Raw genomic sequence first — 22,150 nt, 5'->3', positions numbered from 1 at the left:
TGTGACGTTATAGGGGCGGAGAACTCGGAGCCACGTCAGTAAACAGAAAGAGACAGTAACAGGAGGAACGTTTCCTAGCATTTTTATTTATGGTAGCCTGTTGTTGTTGTTTTTTTTTGATAGAGGTAACTTTCTTTTTGGTCAGTCTTATAACTTAAAACAAAAGCTGTAAACTCAAGTTAGCCAATATTTGTTGTTTCTTTCTTTTCCACAGTTTATTTTACTTTACTACGTATATTATTATTATATATTATAAATTAGACCCCCAGGATCAAGCATCATACCGAATTAATTTGTGGCACCTGATGATTAAAATTATAATAATAAAATAAAACGAAATAAAAGTAATTGTGTTCCAAAAGCCTAATTATTTTCATTACCAATCTTAATGGTTTGTGTTATTAAATATCCAGTTGTATGATGAACATTTGAAGGCACCACCATACCCAGATTGACAGGGTGGGCGGGGTTTTGAGTTAGTCCATGCACGGGTTATTGACGGGCTATTTTACGCAGCCGTTTCAGGTAAAAATGAAAATATCTGCAGCTGAGATTGACATTTAAAGCCCGTAACACTTAGTAACACGACAGTTATTGACTAGTTTGTGTGCTTTTTGGTGAGGTCTTGGCGAGGAACAGGATGACCATCCCACTCCTGAACCATGCAAATTTAAGTGATCTACCAATTTGGTGCCTTGAATTAATCCCCGTGGGAAAACTGCATCTGCCCCCTGCCAAGTATTTAAGAATCAATGCAGGCAGAATGCAGCAGCCAACAAACTCAAGCTCGGAGGCCACTATTTCCTTCAGAGCACTGTCAGGCTAGTTTTATAGATAGAGATCCTTAAATTTACTTTGGATGGCAAAAAATATACATATTTTTTAAAGACCCCAACTGAGGACTTTTCTTTATGATTCAACAGTGGCCCATTGCTTTGTCACTATTTTGCACTGCATTTTAAACACTACATAGGCCTAGCTATTTTGATTTTAAGTCAGTAATGTTTGAGATATTTGTATATACTTTTTTATTGTTAATTTTTCTATTTTACATTGATTTTACATTTTACATGACTATTATCTTTTGTAGAATTTGAGTTGTCAACTATCTTTTTATCTGACAATCATGATTGATATGCACTAAATTAATGAAACACCCGCTTGGTAATATACTTTGCTGATTCTGATTTCCAACTAGCATTTACTCTCATCTGTCTGTTTTGGCAAAAGGGTTAAAAAGGTATAAAAGCTTTAGATATACATAGTTAAGCCTTGTTAAGCCTATTTTGTATATGTAGCCTTCAGGCACCCATATAAAGGCAATGCATATTTTTAAACCTTAACTGATCTAACAAAATATATAAACCCTTTTCAACAAGTGTTATCATTAAATTGTCATTAGACTGTTTTCACAATGTTTTCACCTTCGCCTTATGGATCTTTTCTGCTGTACTCTTAAATGAATTATTCACACAGGGGAGTACTTGCTTTATAAAGAATCTCTTAAACTCTGTCGCCATCAGGTGGACATTATGATATAACTGCAACAAGGACTGGATGTTCTCCAGTTTTTCCCTACTGATCTCTGCTGCTGACCACGGTTCATTTTAGACTCATTTGTAACCTCAACGCTGTAGTTGATTAAATGTCTAATTAAACAGCAGAATAGGATACTGTAGATACAGTAGGGAACAGGTTCTTGCACATTTACACTAACAGTGCCTGTAAGTGTATGCCTTAAAGTTGAATAAGTAAGGAAATAAAACATCAGTTTTATTTTCTGATAAAGAAACCATAATCACAAAGCATGCGCCAATTAACTGTAACATTATCCTCCTGTACATGCAAATGTATGGAAATCAGTGTAGAGGAAGTGTTATGTAACAGGTTGCAGCTCACGTTCCTGTCACGTTCACGAAGCATCTCGTCGATGGTGTGATCGTAAAATACTAATCTATCCATTAAAGAAGGGCTCTTAAAGTAATAATTATGGAGTTTGTAGGTGTTTGCAATATTTTTGTCAAAAAATGGGTCATTTGCAAAAATGTATTGAAACAGTTTCATTAAAACACCGTCATGAGGAGGGTGGTTCGTAACAGAACAAAGGTTGTTTTAAAAAAAAATCAAATATAACAAAATGATACAGTATAATGTCAAAGGATGTGAAAAATGTCATTGTTATGTTTGATAGATAACGGGCGTGGAAACAGACACTGATGCTACGTCATTGTGAATTTGAACCAATGAGAGGGCCGATATACTCATTCCAGATTCATCTAGGAAGTGGAATTGGAGATGTGTCAGAGCTACTGTCGCTGCCTTGGCTAGTGTGGCTAGCTTCAGCAGTGAATGAAGAGGGCGTCCTACACATCAGGCAGCCATGGTTTAAAGGAACACAAAACAAACAAACAAACGAAATGCCACGAATATAAAAAAAGACCTGACGCTTTTTAAGCAGCAAGGAGTTAGTTCATTTCCCCAACAGCCGAGGTAAGTAAGCTCAAGATGCTGCTGCTGTGTCTGTTGTGTCGGTGCTCAGATGATGCTATCTCATTAGATCGATAATTAACGGCTTATATCGGGACCTTAAAGAGTCATCGACACCCTGCCTTTTAAAATAGGCAGTACAGAACTAAGGTTGAGAAGAAATTAGATTTAACTGTGCTGCTTCTTCTATGTTTATCGTCTTAATGTAAAGTTACTGCGCAAAATAGTCAGACTGGTCAGTAAGCTCGTTCAAAAGGCGACATGGTTATCATTTTCTGTTCGGGAGGGCGAGCAAAGATGCGGCGGGGATCGTTGGCCTCCTCTTAGACAAACATAACACAAAACGCAACGATACAAGTTAACGTGCTTTGTGTTTTTGTCCTCCAATGTCCCTGTCTAGATAAAACCATGTACATAATATGGCTATGTTAGCTAGCCAACGGTTACTAACGTCTGAAATAACATTACTAACGTCTGAATTTGTGCGCGTGGGGCTGTAAACTCCTCACTTCTGGCTTGTTGGTAGCATAGACTGTATAAAAAGATATAAGATACCTATATAGCTATATATCGCTCTCTCTATATATATATTTACAAGAAATATATATAAATGAAAAAAGATAATAAATAAATAATAATATAAAAGATATCTATATATATACAGTCATTGGTTGGGAGTCGTGACAAAGATAGAAGAGCTTAGCAGCGGCTCTCATGTTAGATTGGATCATTTATTAACTGGCATCGTGTTGCGTTTAATAAACACAGTTTCTCTCGGCATTTGCTAGACACAACTGTCAGATATAAGGTTACTCACTGTGTTTGTTTGCAGTGGATGAGACTGGTATTAGCTGTGTGGATGTGGGGCGGGTCTATAGATGAAGCTTATATTTTGCAGCTTGGGATCATTCTGGCACTATCTCTGTTTGAGGCTGAGTGTGTTTACAGTTGATTATTGTATAAATCTAATGTCAGAATCAGTTTTACTGGCCAATTATGTGAGCATATACAAGGAATTTGACTCCGGATTTTCTTAACTCTCATTGTACAGACACACAAATTGACTAGACTAAACTTAAAACAAGGACAGGTTCAACAAGGTAACACAGACACTAAAAACTAAAACTACTATATAAAGGCCTATGGATACATATTACTAAGCATAGACAGGGACACTTATAGACAGGAGACAATAGTGCAATGAACAGTGCAAAGGTGCAGAGATAAATATTGTTATGAATCAGGTTGTTATATCCAAGAGGTAGATGGCTGACGTATTTACAGTATATATAGAGAATGTGAATTGACACTTGGACTAAGTTAACCGTTACTGAGTGACAGCCTGGGGCAAGAAACTGTTCCTGCGTCTGGTTGTTTTGGCGTACAATGCTCTGTATGGCCTGCCAGAGGGGAGAAGTTTTAACAGTTTGTGTCTGGGGTGTGTATGGTCTGCAGTGATGTTACCTGCCCGTTTCCTGACCCTGGACCAGTATAAGTCATGCATGGAGGGCAGGTCCGTGCCTGTGTATCCAATAAACTGAGTCCAATTGTATTCTGTTGGTGATAATCATGCTCTACATTTTCTGAGAGCAGTGTTTATAACTTCCTCTCTGTGGTAATACACCAGTCCTAAAGGAATAGAGCTTAAAGGATTACTGAAATATATTATTATTCACAGGATATACTTGAATAAAATAGTTTACACTTCATTTCTGTATAGGAACAGGGATGGATAATCATACCTGCTCCATATATCTGTTGAGCATGTTTGAGTATATAGACTTTGGTGTTAAGCCGTAATACATTCAGGTGGACTGAATGTGTTGGTGATCCATGATTTGTCTCTCTTTACCTCTGACCACTGGCTTAAACTAAAGCAAATTACTAAAATTTGATTAAAGGAACAGAGAAAAAAATACACTTCATAAAGAAAGCTTTTAATATTATTTTTACTTGTTGGTTATATCAATATTAAATTAGTCATTAGTTGATGAGTCATTATACAGTAGTGACTTATACGGCACGGACCTTGTGGTGAGGTCTTGTTAGCTGCTTCATGTCGGTTTGTGACAAGACATTGATAAGATATCAGGATGCTGGTGTGGAGTTGAGCCACTTTCAACACAGTTTAAGAAAAAATGTAAAATTATATTGGTAAATTATTAATTAATAAAAAGAATCAATGTATTTACTTTGCTTGTCTTTAGGTTTGACCACATCACTGTGACGTCTTTATTGGAGGCTAACCTGAACATTAATTGTAAGTAAAATATACACTTTTTTAGCGTCATACTTGCATAATGTAGCGTCATCTGTACATGTGTTATCAACAGTTAAAGCCTTTTGTTTTCAGTTTTCTTTGACTGCTTTGTCAGCAATGGAAAAAATTTTCATCTATTTCACAATCCTGCACCTCAACTTCCCTTTTCTTGATGATAACAGGACATACTGTGGCCTTTCTGCGCTCTTTACAGTTCCTCTTTTTTATGTGAAGTTAATTTGATATTTTTAATACTCTGAACATATGAAGCTTTTGCCTAAGAGTGTTATAACAGCATTGCATTAGAAGTGGTGTTATTTAGTCCAGAATTCAGTCCAGATTAATTCTTACGAACATAAAGTTAATTATTTAAAGTAATGCTAGCACCTCTATCCCCTATAGAGCGAGGCTTACTATTGGCACATTGTAAGCTGTAATGTAATTAAGGTGAGTGTATTAAATAACTGACTGTGCTTATCTGACTGAGTTGCTCTTCCTCTATATTCCCACAGATCTGTTGCTGCAGGGCTTTAGGCACCAGGACTATTTAGGTCAGTCAGACATCATCAGATATTTCTCTTCTCCATCTCTGTGCTTTAGTCCATATCTGACATAATCACAGTTTACCTACGACTCAAGAAGATCATTCTCAATACACAATGAAAAGGAATACAATTTATTTCTATAAATGCTGTTTTTAATAAATTGTTGGTGTATTTGTTGTTAATTTATTACTAAAAATAGAAATATCTGTTCATTTGTGCTTCACAGGGGAAAGTACTGAAAAGAGTGTGGTCCAATGTTTTGTATTTCAGAATAATCATGAACACCCACGAGTCAGACGTGCACACCATCTCTCCGGAGCTGCCAGCAATGTTCGATGGCATGAAGCTGGCAGCAGTGGCCACAGTCCTCTACATCATTGTCCGCTGCTTGAACCTCAAGAGCCCCACCGCGCCGCCGGACCTCACCTACCAGGACACTCCCCTCAACCGCTTCCTGCTCAAGTCCTGTCCTCAGCTGACCAAAGAGTGAGTTTTGTCCTCAGCTCTGTGTCTGTCACAAAGAATCAAGGCATTACCATAGAAATGGCACTGCTTGTCCACCATCTGGGGCTGCAGTGAAGGTAGCAGTTTGTCTGGCGGTGGTCCCATCTGTCATCAGTGTTCCTGAGATTGCCTCATGTCTGTGCCAGAGATGTCTTGTCTTACCGTCAGCTCTGGCAAGAATAAACATCAGGCTGTGTTTGCGTGGTTTGTCCCAAAGGTAGACTGGGTTTGTCACACTTGCATACAAATATAGACTCCTTTAACGCAGGGCAAGGATGTTTGCATATATATGACGATGCAAGTCTCCCACTCGGGGTAATTGTGATGTGTACTATGATTTAAATCTTCCTTCTGAATTTAAAATAACTAATGTTAACCAGTTGTTGTTGGTGCACTGCAGTGGGATGCAGGTATTTCCTGAGTATGCTTAACCAGATCAGCGGCTGGGATAAACCTCTACCTGCCTGTCTAATGCTGAATGAGCATCACTAATGTCCTGTGGTCTGCTGGTGTTGCAATACTCCAGAGGCGCTCTGTAGGGTGGCCTCTCTTTGAGCCTCCGTCACAAGTGTCTGCTTATATAACCGATTGTTACTGAGCCCTTTGCCTTTCAGCTGCAGTGTCACAGAATCATAAGGCCTCTCTGATGTTTACATCTGTGTCTGGCTTGTTATCATTCCCCCCTGAACAGCTCAATTTTGCTCTCAGAAATGTATGCTTAAGTGTGTTGTTGAAACTTAGATAACCGAAGTCCTGGAACTTGTCGAAATTGTTGATGTTTGTGTTGGCATCATTTATGTTCTGTCTCTGTTTTGTTGAGAAGTCAGGTTTGTAATGACCCCCTGTGGTGTTGCATAACAAAGATCAATTACACAGAGGAAAGCATGGGAGGGGTGTAGGGAGGTTGACAGAGTTGACAGATTTTTCTTCTGCTGTGTTTGGGAACATGCACACAAGGGTTTTGGCTAAAGTAGAGGACAAAACAGGGCAGATGAACTTTTCCTTGAAGTGCATCTTGGTGTTAGCTTGATTTTTGTTGTTGTTGTATTTTATCCACAGGAACTTATTCTGCCTTTTATAATTTGACAAAAAAGACACTCATAGTCACACACACATGCCTCCAAGCATTCTCTTTTAATCTTGTTGATGATTGTTAGAGCAACAGTGATGTACAGCAAGACAGCCAATAGTAGACAGATCTATACCCGATAAACATAGGAAGCAACATACTTAAACAGAGCCTAATGATAATAACGAGTAAAGTAGAATTTGAAGTAAAAAGAAAAGAGAAAAAACACAGCAATAACAACCACTTGACTGTTTTGGTTGAGCATGATGAAGTTCCTGTAAGCTTTGCTTATCTTTACGTATAAGAGACACCAAGTTGCCCTCAAAATGTAAGCATTTTTTAGCAAATAGTAAGGACATGCCTTTTAATCTTTATTTCTGTATTTTACCAAAGCTAGTGTTTGGTATTTCCCCACCTTGCTAGCATCAAAAGCCTGTGACTTTACTTTTGGACTTTGATCTGGACCTCAGATCTTTGCTTTATCAAAACACACTGACGTGTCTGTTTCCTTTTTCTATTACTTAATGACTGTGAAAGGAAACAGCACACACGTACACTGTATAAAAAAGGAGACATTTACCACTCTCAAAGGGGAACTCTATGATTTAACATTAAACACGGTTCAACTACACGTTTTTAATCACAGTTTTCATTGGAGGTGTGTTGTTTTAGGAATATTTTATCTGCAAAATAAAACACCTTGTAAATGCTAAATGCTTATCTATATTAGTAAAACGCCTCATGTCTGTGCCTGTAGTGTTAATCGTCAAAAAGTGACTAATGTGGTCTGTTAATAGAGAATATATCAACATGTTGATACCAACATATGAAAAATACCAACAGGGAAAAGCTATCTGTGTTTTATCACGTTTTTTGCCTCCTGTTACTGAACTCAGGCAACCTGGCTGTGTGTTTATCCTCCTGTCCACATTACAACGGTGAGGTTATCCTCTTCCAGTAGTCATAGATTAAGCCTGCAGAGTGCCTTCTAGAAAAGCGTGGTTAAGCTTTAACTACTACAAATACATGCTGGAGGTGATAACATTATCAGCAAATGGAAGTAGTCAGGTTTTTGATTGACAGTCCCATTATGTAATACTGTATTTTCCTGGATGCAGTAATTGTTGCTGTCACCGTAAGAGATACCAGGTTAAAGGCCTTGTGTAACTGTTGATGTAATTGAACCCTGCGCTGATACTTACTATCTCTGTGTTTAGGTCCTCCTACTGTATTCACGTAATTAGTGTCCACTTTGTCTGTGCTTTAGCTTGTTTATCTCATCTCATCGCCTCTGAGGATGGCCCCTCTTCACTTCATTCAGCAGTGTGACAAAAAAAATTCCAGATAGGATGTTATATAATTGAGGGAATGTGAGAAAGAGGCAATCAGATGCCTGCTAATGTGTCATTTTCATCAAGTCCCATTTGTACTGATAAAAGCCTGTGTTTTTAGATGGAGTCTGGCTTGTCTTTAACTGACCCGTTGAAGTAAAATGTTCCTAAATTCTCCCTTAAAAAACTTCATAAACTCTTTATACTAAATGACAGTGTCACATGTGCTAAACTTTCCAATGATATGATGAGCTTTATTTATGTATTTTATTTGTATTATTTTATCTACATGCATGCTTCACACTAAAGAAGGTGAAGTTTAAACCAAAATAAGTGATAAATACAAGAAAGAACACTTTTCATTTAAACATAATAAAGAAGAAATTATAAACCAAAAGAATATTCTGGCATTTTGGATTAAATCAGCATGTGCTGCAGATAAAAGTAGGTTTTTCGAGAAGGCACTGACTCAGATTGCTTTTTTCCCTTTGGACATGTCCAGACATGACATTTAGCCATGATATCAGAGCTCTGTCCCCTTAAGAGGGCTGCAACATTACATGAAAAGCAAACAAATAGTTGTTTTGGCTGTTATCCCTATAGCTATTAATACGATCATGATATCGCCTTCATGTTGCCTTCCTTTGTATGCAAGGCTAGGTGGCTGAAATAACAACACATGACACAGTTTTCCTGTTAAGTTCTTCACATCCTTTTGTTCTTAATTTGGCAATAAGATGGTGATTCATGATAATGCACAACACAAGGCACAATGTTTCAAAGGGATATTACGTAATCCTAAAACTTGACTCCTACTGCAAACTCCTACAGAGGTATCACTGGAATTCAAGTACACATGCTCAGCATAACTTATGAAAACATAGCAACAGACTGATGTTAAACATTGATGTCAGTTGGGAGCATAGAGCAGTCTTTTAAAGGCTGCTGCAGAAATGTGACTTTGTATGCAAACTATGTGCCAGAGTGTCATAAAGTGCCATAAAGCAGCTATGCAATTGTATCTGTGCACGATAACACTGTGTTAATGGTGTTTCTGGGCTCTGACCTTGTTCTCTTATCGAGTGCATTAGTACTATAAGCTCATATTTCTAGATCAAATTTAATTTTGTTTTCCAGGTACATTCCTCCCCTACTGTGGGGCAAGAGCGGTCACCTCCAGACGGCTCTGTATGGTAAACTCGGCCGGGTGAGTTCACCTCACCCCAGTGGAATCAGGAAGTACTTGCCCATGCAGGATGGGGCCACTGCGACATTTGACCTGTTTGAGCCCGTGGGGGACCATCGAACAGGAGGTGAAGCATTTGATCAACATCTATTTTTCCTTTTACACACAATCTCTGTTGCTGTTTTCTGCTATTTGGACGATATTTACTGTAGTAGATGATGGTTAATTTGCTCTTTGCTGCCATGCCAAACATAGAAATCTCTAATATTTTGTAGTTCTTAGTTCTATGTCTTGAAGCTGCTCCTGTAATTTTATACAGCTACTTTTGTGTAGTCTGGTTATGCTACAACTATTGACCTTCTTAGAGCTATTGATTGATCTACAAATTCTAATTTCAATGTTTCTTCCATTTTGTTGTTTCTGAGAGAGTTTTCCTTATCCAAATTACGGGTGTCGTATGCTAATTACTTTATTATTTATCTGTTATGATTATAAACACCTCTTGCACTTAGGTTTAATAAACAATTTCAACCTGAGATATATATATAGGTAGACAACAGATGGATGAATATAATCAGTGTGATATTATGTCCACCTTAATATTTTGTCTGGTATTTAACCTGAGCTGATTTCTCTTAAGTCATTGAGGCTTAACCTAGCACTACATGCTTGAAGTGCAGTTGTGTGTGAACAGTTTTAAAGAGGAATTCCTCTCTTTGGATGCCTCAGGTGAACCCTGACCTCAACTTTGATCTTGTGATCCTCTCAGAAAGCTTAAGACTCACATGACATTAGTTTCATTAGTTAGCATTACTATGTCAATGCTGTTTGGCTGAAGCAGAGTGAAACAGAAAAACAGCCTAATGATCTATTTTGGATCGGCTGCAGTGCTTTGCCTAGTGAGTGACATACTCTCCTTCTTATCTTTGCTTACATATGTCTCCTCTCCGATCCATCTGCCTGTTTCACCAGATGACATCACCATGGTGATATGCCCCGGTATTGGTAACCATAGTGAGAAGCATTACATCCGTACCTTTGTGGATTACGCCCAGAAGGACGGTTACCGCTGTGCTGTGCTGAACCACCTGGGAGCTCTCCCCAACATAGAGCTGACCTCTCCACGCATGTTTACCTATGGTGAGAAATAGGAGCTGACTTTACTTCACTGAGAGAGTAACCTCAGAATCATGTTTTAGTAGCAGAAACAGTAGGAATGATAACCCAGTTTTTAAAGTGAAAAAGGGATTGGATTTGGTCTGATCAGCATTACTGCATCATCATTTATTATTTCAGCTTAGTCCACTGCTTTTATCCAATTGTCTGGAGGGGTTGAGGCTTAAGAAGCCTAGATACCAATTTCATAGCAGTGAGCACAGCTGAAATATTTGTTCGAATTTTTAAATTCGTGACACCTTAACTTCATTGAGACATAATCTGGTTTAGTTTAAGGCATTTTAATTCTTTAATTTAGACGAATCTCATTACAACATCAAGGTAAAAGCTTAAAGGCTGTATGAGCTACTAAAGCTCCCAGAGTTAGAGATATAAGAGATTTCAGCCCTGACTTTATTCAAAAGATCTGATAGAGACACTCATTTCATACCATGAGCGAAAGGCACCTTCAGCTGGAAAAGCTGAGCAGAGAAATATACTCCATCCTACAGAGGTGTTATGTATTGATCGATAACTGAACTCTTACAGGGTGCACATGGGAGTTTGCATCTATGGTCGGCTACATTAAGCGGACGTATCCTCAGACCCAGCTGATCGTGGTGGGCTTCAGCCTGGGTGGAAACATTGTCTGCAAGTTCCTGGGAGAGAACAGGACGAACCAGGAGCGAGTGCTGTGTTGTGTCAGCGTCTGTCAGGGGTACAGCGCTCTCAGGTGGGTCGTCGTCCTCTCGTCTCTTAATTAAAATAGGTTCTATCATCAAAGCGCCTTTATTACACAAGCACTAGATGTACACACATTAATAAATATTGATGAAGCTCAGCATAATGCCACAGAATGATTAGTGCTTGTATTATGTAACCACATGTTTAGGTCTACCAAGCTGCTCTTGTCAGCTGTTTAATCATTCAGCTGTTCTGTTAACTTTTTATATATTGTAAAAACCTTTTTTTTAAAGAGACAGACTCATAGTAAAAACTCATTTTTTCCACAGCTTGCTCAATTTGTTGTGTTGATGGTCTGTGTGTTTTCAGCTTGTGTATTCTATATTGTGCATCTAATTCCTGTCATTAGATTAATGGGACATAAAGAGCAGGTTTGCGTGTAGAATGCACTGAACTGAACGGATGGTCTGACAACATAAACACTTTGTGGACACACTTGTGAAACCGGCAGGACAAACAAATATATTCCTGTATGTTTCTAAACCACAGCATGTGCGTGTTAGAGCCGACTCTCGCCCTCTATTTAGGCTGGGCAGAGCCACACCTTCTGGGATTTAAATGGAGCCAGCTACACTTGGCAGACATGACAGGCTGTGTCTGTTCAAGTTTGGATGTAGGCAGTGGGAAGGGTGGGTTGTAGTGACTGGCCTTTTGTGAAATGGGATTTTACGTTTTTTCCCTCCTCCTTTTTAATGACATCTCCTTTAAATAAGAAACCTATCTGAGCTGTCAGCACTTCTTTCAAAGCTTTCCTCTTCACTACAAAGAATGTGCAATTCATAAACATTACTGTTGATTACTTTTTGCTCTAACATTTAATATAACATTCAGTCATTTGTTAAATATCTTTAGATGTGTGTTGGTTTAGCCAGTCTCTGTCAGTGAGCTGCATATTAATGCATGACACCATTGCTACTCTGCACCAGCGTGACTCTTTGTCCGGTGGATTACACAGGACATTTAGTGTGTTGTTTGGAGTGCAGACAGGCTGCACAAAGCTCACTTCCTGTGTGTTTGTCCCTCTCTCTCTCTCAGGGCCCAGGAAACATTCCTACAGTGGGACCAGTTCAGACGCTTCTATAACTTTCTCATGGCTGACAACATGAAGAAAATTATTCTCTCACACAGGTATCACTGCTGGTCCTGCACATACAGTTCAAATTGTTTCACCATAGTTTTTTTTTCATGAATGTAGATGTCTTTATTTTTACACTGCACTTTACTGGTGTTTGTTAAAGACAGCTCTCTAACTACATCAGCAAAAGAGACAAGTTCCATAACTTCCGCATAAAAACTACGGCTCACCATTAAGTTACAAAGATTTTATTGGACCAGGTTAAGCAGGTTAAGATAGTCACTTTTATTCCGTAAATATAAGTACTAATATGTTATAGGTTTAGGAGGCCTATAAATTATATTTAACTAAGGCACTGCATGCAAATCAGCCTCTTTTTAGTTTTAAACAGTGAATTGAGTTGTGCAAATATTGTTATTTTATTTGAAGATATTGGTAAGTTGCTATTGCAGCTAGTGCACATTGTAGAAAATTCTCTGCTCTCTTCCTAACTTGACTGTATACAAGGGAGCTATAATGGTAAAATCATTTTAATGACAAACATTTGCATTCCCTCGTGCATTTCATTATGTCTTGGTTAGTTAAGGGTTGCTTGTATGGCGGGTCTGACTTTTTAAAAAAACAATTAAATCATAAGGTTTATATCCTCTACCAACCCAAACAAATTTGGTGTAGTTCCTTACTGCATTGTAAAAATATGTGAGCAGTTTACCTCACATTGAGCAGTCATTTATTTCAACGTATTTTATGAATGATGTTTGCCTGTGTGTGTGTCTGTGTGTGTGTCTGTGTGTGTGTCTGTGTGTGTGTCTGTGTGTACCTTTGTATTTTTTGCATGTGACAGGCACAGTTTGTTTGGGGGAAGCTCTGTTAAAACAATAGATGCAGATGTCGGTCGGCTGTGGACAGCAACGTCCCTCATGCAGATTGACGACAACATCATGAGGTATGTGGAGAAACAAACAAATGAAGGTCACAGCTCCCAGTGTTGTTTTGATGTTGTACATTGCTACTTCTGTGAAATTTTTGTAAGGTAGGGGAATTTAGTGACACTTCCTTTTCTTGGGGTTTTCACAGAAAATTCCACGGCCACAGCTCTCTCAAAGAGTACTACGAGAAGGAGAGTTGTGTACATTATATCCACAATGTAAGATCTGTTTTTGCATACAACATACATCATCATGTTATGTTTAGATTTTTGTCTGTTTGTGCACATTTATGATGTCTGGATTTTCCTTGCAGGTAAAGGTGCCACTGCTGTTAGTGAACTCTGCAGATGATCCTCTGGTTCATGACTCACTGCTGACCATCCCTCGCACACTAGCAGGTAACTCAGATCATGTGTCATGACAACAATAGCAGTACTAGAAAATCCGTACAAACTCTTGTTAACCATTTTCACTGGTACAATTTTAAGATTCTTATGATCTATTGATTTATTGGGCTTTTACTTGCTAGCAAGAACACTGAATGTAGTGTATTTCATTTGATTCCACTCACATTTTACGAATAGGGACAAACAATGACTGAGGTGCAGGGAGTCTTGTTTCAATGTAGTGCCAGCAACTGAAAAATAACCTTGAAGGACAACACCTAAATATGTTTTCTTACTTTAAACCCTGCTTAAATCAACAATACCTATATGTAGGCGTCGGTTTACAGGCTACAGTCTTCTATGCAGCGGCCCCGGATTCAACTCCCGCCCTCGTCCCTTTGCCGTGTGTCATCCCCCATTCTCTCTACCCCGTTTCAATAATAATGGTATAAAAAATCCACAAAAAGAATCTTTAAAAAAATACCCAGAAGTATTGTTTTATTCTAAACTGATTTTAAAAAGAAAGGGTAGCTCTGTAACCTTTGGAAATATCTCTACATTTAAGAAAGAACAGTAAAATTCTCAGTAAAACTGGCACATAATTGAATGCTGCATCTGATATTTTATCATCTAATTTTGAAAAACAGTGACAACCTGAAAAATTAATAAAACTAGAACTGAATATTTAATACTGTGCCAAAAATAACACTTGGCTCTGTAGAGTGAAAATCTGTACTGGAGTTTGTCATATACCTGCACACACATTGTGTTACATACTTGCAGTCGATCTCTTCCTGAGTCATCGTGTTTTTTTATACAACAGGCCTGTTCTGTCTGACTGTAATTGTTGCAACTGACAACCCAGATTTTGTTCTCAAAGTAAAAAGCATGTCAAGCAATTTTAAAAGGCCTTCTTATGAGTTGGCTCCACACCCTGAGGAAGATAGTCAACAGTCTTAGAAAAGGTGTGTTACTGCAGCTGTAACAATCACTCAAACATAAAGCTGAGTGAGTGAATCTGTTTACTTCTTCACATCCCATGATCAAAGATTTAAATCTGCAATGGACCATGCAGCGTATTTGAGGCTCATTTCTAAACAAGCAGAGCCAATCTAATCTCAAACTACGTCCAGGTTACACAGAGTCTAATCAAGCGTTACTTCTCCTCAGCCTGAGCTATATTTAAACTGACTGTCCACTTGTACTATTTTGGTAAAGGAAAATCCCTCATGTGAGGGTGTTTGTGTGGGCGGATGAGTCCTGACTGGAAGTTCATGCGACTATCCTACATATGTCTCTTGAGAGCAACACTTGCTGAAAAGAGGATCAGCTGCCACCTTTGCCCTAAAATATGTCACAGTGACTCAGACACAAGGCTACCAGGAAGGGACAGAAATACACTCGCTGTCTTGGTGCTGTAATTAGCTTATATAAAGACGTCTGATAAGAGTTTACAGCTTAGTATTAAGTAATACTCACCTCTGATTGGGTGTGTTGTGTCTTTCTTTATTCCATTAGGGTTGTGAATGTGGCTGTGATGCAATATAAGATAAATATAAGATAAAGTTTAACAGGTATGACTGCAGCACCAGTAAAACAGGCAACATGTTTGAACATCTTTTTTCAAAGTACATGCCGTTCTCCACATAATTCTGTTCCCACCTGTCAGTCAGAGCCTGGTGAAACAGTAGCCCCAGGTCTTGACGATCACTCGGTTGTCCCGTGGCAGCTCAGCAGCTGTCATGCATAGTGCACAGTGGTTAAAGCCCTGTGGGATCTTAATCACTAGTCAACCGCATCAGGCTCACCCACTAACCCAGATAAGAGCAGGAGAATAAAAAGATTCAGGCCAATCCCTTTCATGAGACCACTCTGCCTTGGAGTCCACAGCGGCAGGACTCCAATAGATTCATACAGCAATAAGAACATAGTAATGGTTTCTCTACCGTGTTGAGATGATCCAGCAGGAGTTCAGGGTTTATTGTGAAATGAAATCAGAGTGAATGGATTTAGGTTGTCTTTCTGTCCGCCTCAACACATGTCCAACTGTCTCATTCGTATTGACTTGGTATCTCAGGAATGCTCGAAGGCAATGTCAACAGATTTGGCACTAATGTTCACTTGGACTTCAAGATAAACGGATTAGATTTTAGTGTTCGAAGGTTAAGGTCTGTGACTTCATGTCCATCCATATCTTGTGAACTAATATCTCACCTGGAGGAATTTCTTTAATCAGTGCTTGAGAACGACAGCATCAGCTCATTTGATTAATGGACAATCTCCTTTTATGTAACTGATTATCGTGTGTTTATTATAGGTGTACTTCTGCTGTAATCTTTCAGATATTTTGACCATACATTATAAAACAACCACCCCCCATTCATTCTCTCTGAGACACATGGCTGAATGTAAAATGCAATGTGACTGGTTTTTGGGAGCATACAGTTGCAAGGTAGTAATTCTACATGTATTTATAGACTTAGGAAAAACAAATGTAGCACCTGTCACAACCTCGGTCCCTTCAGTAAAGTTTTAAAATCTGGTTTGTAGCTGTAGCCCTGAATCCTGTTTTGTCAGTTGTTTATGGTGACACAACACAGCCAAAAGTATGTAGACACCTGAACATTATACCCCAAAATGACTGTTGAACATCTCTTTCCAAAACCATGAGCAATAATGTGCTGCTTTTAAAAGCCATTCACAATATATTGAAGATGGCAGCAGGAATTTGATCCCATTTACCGACAAGGAAGATGATTTGGCGTACCAGTTCACCCGAAAAAAGGTTATGGGGCTGAGGTCAGGGATCAGTACAGGCTGGATAAGTTATTAGCTTGAGGCTGCCTAAACCTGCCTCAAGTGTCCTGTAATATTTATATCACACCAAGGTCTCACATTGGAAGAAATAAATGAACCATTCAGAGCCAATTTTATAAAAAATAATTTTATAATTTAAGAGAAAAGAAATGTGTTTCTTCATTCACAGCCTCACTTATTTAAAAACTGCATCACTTATTGATTCGCTCATACGCTCAGCTGTGGTAGCTGCTACTTTAAGCATACCTGCCAGGAGCTGAGTCATGCTGTTATCTGTTTGACCAGCCAAACACACCCTCGCTATCTATAACAGGCAAAAAATAATCCCTGTCCAGCCCATATTTGGTCACACGTCCACTGTTGGTTTTCAGATATTAAAGTGTACACACTGCTCGGTGTACAGACCATAATTCCTGTGTGTTGTGTCATCCTTTAGCAAAGAAGCCAAACGTGGTCTTTTCCCTGACGCTACACGGAGGCCACCTGGGCTTCTTCGAAGGCGCGGTGCTCTTCCCTCAGCCCCTCACCTGGATGGACAAAGTGATTGTGGGTTACGCCAATGCCATGTGCCAGTGGGAGAAACAGAAACCGCCGTGCCAAAGTGGCCCCCTGAGTGAGAGCCCCTGCACAGAGGAGAAAGCGTAAACCTCTGTATCTCTCTCACCTCTTTTCCTCTGTAACCCTTTTGTCCCAGCACTGAGGAGACACCTGAACTCAACCTTAAACTCTCTTCTCTGCCTTCTCCTCTGGTGCTACACACATTGCCCGACCCGTATTTCCCCATACACACACACACTTTACCACGCCTTCACCACAGATCCCCTTTGTAATCACCGTCACCTTACAGTATGTGAAGGGACACAAACAAATAACTGCCTTTGTGCTCTTTTCCGAAGACTTTGAATTCAAAGCAGGAACACTTTGTTTCTCTGCGTGTACACGACAATGATCCTTGGCTAATGGAGGCGTTGACCAAATACGACAAGATGAAGTCAAGCTGGCATTGAAAAGAAAGTGAGAGCACCACTTTAGAATAGTCCAGTGAAAACAAGAGCACACAAAAAGCCTCCTAAAACTGTAAACAAGGACCGTGCTGCAGTCGGTGCCAATTTACTGCACCTGTAAGAAGCTCACTGCTTATCACCGCCAAGGCCATGTAGCCTAGTCTGCTGTCTTAACCAACACAGCGTCTTTGTAGTATGTATGTGTGTGCGTGTGTAACTCACAGATGTAGTGTGTGTGTCTGTGTGCGCCTGTGTAGACGGAGAGTAAAAGACCTGTGACGGAGCATGTGATTTTCTGTGTTTGGTAGGTGTGATCCAAATTCTCTGTGGGTGGTCTCATGGCCCCTTTCTGATGTCTGTTCTTTTGTTTGAACTGCTCTGTTGTTTTGTAGAAAATGTACAGTAGAGAAATTAAGTATTATGATGGGATTTTACACATTTTTTCCAGCTCATAACATCCTCCTAGCACTTCTGTTTGGCACTTGAAATGAAAGCGTACCAGACATGAGCAGGGATCAACCCCAGCGGGGGATTCGTGCACATTCCCGCAGTCGCATTCTATCACTTTGATTCAATGCACTTTACACCCTGTATGACACTATCTTCCTTTTCCTTTCTTTTCATCATTCGTCAAAGTGCAAGTATGGAGGTTATTGATGGTTTAGCTCACCTTGTGACTGATAGGAAGAACTGGAGGGAGCGAGGATGATGACGCAAAGTTAGATGACTCAAATGTTCCCCGTGTCGTCTTTTGTCCGTGTCTTTGAGCCCTCTTACTCTTTCATCTGCCTTTGATCAGCTGCAGGTCCAGCCAAGACTCTGATATCCTTCTCCTACTGCACATACACAGACCTGCCACTAGCTAGCGTCTAAGTGGTTCAGTGCTAGCTTCTGCTGCTGCACACAGTCTAGCACTCAACCCTGTATATACCTCATTTGGTGAAAACATCTCAATACACTTTTGCATTTTCCAGCAAATGATTCTTTGGCGTTTGATTTGGAAAATGCAGCCGACTGATTGGTCCGTTAAAAATTCAGCAGGGTAATGCAGTTTTTCTCCCCGTAATCTGAGCTGTGAGGTGTGATGAGTATGAGGGCTGAGGATACCAACGCTAAACCAAATGTTCGTTTAGTGGATTGTTTGTAAAATACTGGTGATTGTTTTGTTGTGTCCTAAGATGGAGAGCATTGCATGCAAGAGAGATGAGACGGATTTATTGCAAGGGAATATTTTTGTTTCAGAGACGGCATTCAAAAGCTTTTTTTGTTTCTTGTCTGGGCTGAGCTGAGCGTTAACTTGAACACTGCAGTGAAATGTTGAAATCCATCTCAAATCCTACTGTAATAATGGGACCTGTGGACTTTATAAAACCTATCTAATGGAGAACTTTGATGTAAGGGCTTAGGAAGCTTCTTCCAGTCCAGCCAAGTAATTTATAGTCAGAGACACTGTGATGAGACAGATGGGTGGTTTGAAACGATGAAGGGAAACATTGTGATTGACAACAGCTCAACTTGTTGTTTGTGTGTCATAAGACCCGGGCTTGATCGTAAGTTTATTTCTGTTGCAGGAAGTCTTGCATATTAAGGACAAGTCACATGATAGCACACACTGTTAATCATAGACATGCTCAGAATATTAAGAGTATAAAACGATAACAACTAAAAACGTCCTAAAGAAGACACCGACTCTGCATACTAATTATCCTGAGCCTTAACGTTCATTCTTTACCACCGAAATAGTTTGGGTTCAGAATTGAGTACTTTAATGCTGCAACTAAAAATTAAAACAGATTAAAATTGAAAAATTCTCATCACAATTTCCCAAAGCCCATAGTTACTTCTTTTATTAGGACACAGAACAGCAGCAAATCCTTAAATGTAAGCAGCTGAAACCAGCAAAAGTTAAAGCATTTCAGTCACTATTCAAGCAAAAGTGTCAATCAGTCATCAAACTGTAACAGTGATTATTATCACTTCAGTGGTTCTGTGGCTTAAAGATGATTTTATAATCAAAATGTATGGCCATCTGTTTGTTTTTAAGTTGTAATTGGCTTAAATTTCAACTCTTTTGCTGGATATTATTCTTTGAAAATATAATGAAATATAGATATTATTCTCAGCAATGATGATTGATATTAAAAATAGGGATCTTCCAATCCATCTTTGATCATCGGCCAAGACTCTGATATCCTTCTCCTACTGCACAGAATCATCTCTTTTAACTCAGGGGGTCTGCAAATTACTGATCGATTACCAGTGCCCTCTTTTTTTCTCCAACATCGAAATCTGTAAAACTGTTCGGGTCGGTCTGTCTGAGCCATCAACTTGTCTTTTCCTCTACAGACTGTCAGTCATCCTGCCTCGTTCAAACCACAAATCACTGTTGCCATCTGCTGTCAGGGAGATTGAACTGCAACTGTTAGTCATTAATTGCAAAAATGTCCTCATTTACCAGCACTGAGATTATTCAGTTAATTGTTCAATGCGTCCATAGCTCTCATTTCAAGAAAAATCATGTGTGGTTTGGATTTGTTCTGGCTCGTGGGAAAATCAGATGAACATTGATGACACCAGCACAAACCCAGTTTCTGCAGTATGAGACATTTCTGTTCCTTTTAGGATTTTTCCTTCCTCAACCGTGCACAAAAATGCAGGTTGGGATGTTATATATGGATGTATTTTTTTCTAGTTGATTATTTAGGGTATTTTTTTTGTATTTTGTATCGTTATTATGTCTTTTTTTGTATTATTTTCTTGTGCAAATGCGTCAGAGTGTGAGTGTTGAACATACAGTAGGTGTATACTGTGTCATGCCGCCACCTCTGATTGACGAAAAACCAAAACTTCTTCACTTTAACACTGAAAAGCAGTGGAAATATATAAAGATAGTGTATATTTAAATATTTGAGGGAACAGAAAAATAAAGGCAATAACCGACCAGGAGGGATTCTCTGGTCATTTTAATGCTAATGTGAGAGGAAATAGTGTTCACGTGTACTAGACCAAACCGTGTCATCAACATTAAGATAGTTTTCTCCTGGAGTGTGGGATGTGAAATGTTGTTTTATATGCTCCGCTGTATTTATCCTAACCCCAGTGCTTCAGCCATCTTGTTTTTCCAAGGTTGTGGGCTCATGTTTTTTAATTGCTGGGAAACTGAAAATTGAAATAGTAACCTCTCTAGATAATTTGAATGACCACTAAACAGAAAATACAGCTTGTATTGGGATGACCATTGCCCTGTGTTGTGGTCCTCTAAAATTCATTACTAATCTTTTCAGACTAAAAAAAAGTGGATGAGAGCCCACAGTGTGTTTCCATTATACAGCTTTAATTTAGTGTTAACAAACATTTTGATGGTGAAAGACAGATAAAGGATGTGGCGGTGACAGGAAGGGGCACACAAAGTCACACAACATGATGTACTCTGTTATTAAACACTGGGAGTTTTTGTTGAAGAGAAACCAGTGGTGTGTGTGATCTACTAATGTGAGGAAATATGGTTATTGTGTTCCAAAATAAATTATTTTCTCAAAAGAAAAAACAGTTTCCTTTTCGTTTTTAAAGAAAACCTACGTAGACGTAGCTCATAACATATTATCATTGTGATTTACACCTATCATTAGATTGCATGATAGGATTTGCAAAACATACACTTGGAGATTGTGATGCAGGTGAGCCCCCTTGTGGCAACCGCATTGTAATTGTTCCCCTGTACAATTGAGGCTACTTAGATTGGGACATTAGAGTCTCCTTATGGTGACAATACAGTGGAAATACCTTTTAGATTGTCTTTCTCCCCCACATGTGTTTCTAATTATCTGTTTCTTAAAGAGGAATGGATGGTGAAAATACTACTTCCACACTTGGTTTATTGTGTTTCTCAGCTATATGTTGTATGTTTGACATGACCTGCAGCTATAAGGAGTAACCATTAGGCACAAAATTTGTAGATAAACTGGTTTTCGGCCCGTATGTTATTTAAATACAGTCCTAGTGTGCGAATTCAGGTACTTAAGTTGACTATTTCCTTTTTATGAAACTTAATATTTCTACTCCACAAAATTTAAGACTGATACATTGTACTTTTTACTGCTTTACACACCAAAGATTCAGTTCAACCCCCCCCGCCTTATGTGTGATTTTGTGACGAAAATATTTAGGGAATAAAAACTGCTATACATGGGGCGCTGTTTAGCTCAGTTGGTAGAGCAGGCGCTCCATGTACAGAGGCCACAATCCTCGTCGCACTGATTGCAGGCTCGACTCCCCGTCTGCCGATAATTTGGTGCATGTCATCCCCCACTCTCTACTCCCATTTCCTGTCTATCTTCAGCTGTCCTATAAATAAAGCCAAAAGGCCAAAAAAATAATCTAAAAATAAACCAAAACTGCTTTACATACTAATGGAGATATTGATCTAGCTTATATTTTAATGTACAGTAAAAAACAATTTCAATTTACCTAATGATGTTCCAGAAATAATTGTGCTAACATTATGCATGTAGTAATGTGCATTTCAATTATACATCAGGGATAATCCAATTTTGTTTTTCTGTAGTATTATTTATTTTTTGTTTCATTATTTGTAGTTACTTTACTGAATAAAGTCTAAATACTATAAAGAAAGAGAATAGGTATTAAAATAGAAAATA

At 38.9% G+C, this 22,150-nt stretch overlaps 1 protein-coding gene across 1 annotated transcript; it reads left to right on the top strand.

The window, feature by feature from the left end:
- The first annotated feature begins 2,325 nt into the window (after window positions 1-2,325).
- LOC138591781 (monoacylglycerol lipase ABHD2) lies at window positions 2,326-21,003 on the top strand. The gene is made up of 12 exons (XM_069662473.1): window positions 2,326-2,490; window positions 4,695-4,747; window positions 5,260-5,298; window positions 5,563-5,778; window positions 9,334-9,509; window positions 10,355-10,522; window positions 11,087-11,270; window positions 12,317-12,409; window positions 13,201-13,302; window positions 13,434-13,503; window positions 13,599-13,683; window positions 16,925-21,003. The coding sequence occupies exons 4-12, from the start codon at window positions 5,570-5,572 to the stop codon at window positions 17,131-17,133; spliced, it is 1,296 nt and encodes a 431-aa protein (XP_069518574.1). The 5' UTR covers window positions 2,326-2,490; window positions 4,695-4,747; window positions 5,260-5,298; window positions 5,563-5,569; the 3' UTR covers window positions 17,134-21,003.
- Window positions 21,004-22,150: the final 1,147 nt, after the last annotated feature.

Source organism: Semicossyphus pulcher, unplaced genomic scaffold (assembly GCF_022749685.1).
Source record: "Semicossyphus pulcher isolate SPU_LCO1_2020_fin unplaced genomic scaffold, fSemPul1.0.p SCAF_1, whole genome shotgun sequence".
Lineage (NCBI taxonomy): Eukaryota > Metazoa > Chordata > Actinopteri > Labriformes > Labridae > Semicossyphus > Semicossyphus pulcher.
This window is presented reverse-complemented; position numbering and strand designations above follow the sequence as displayed.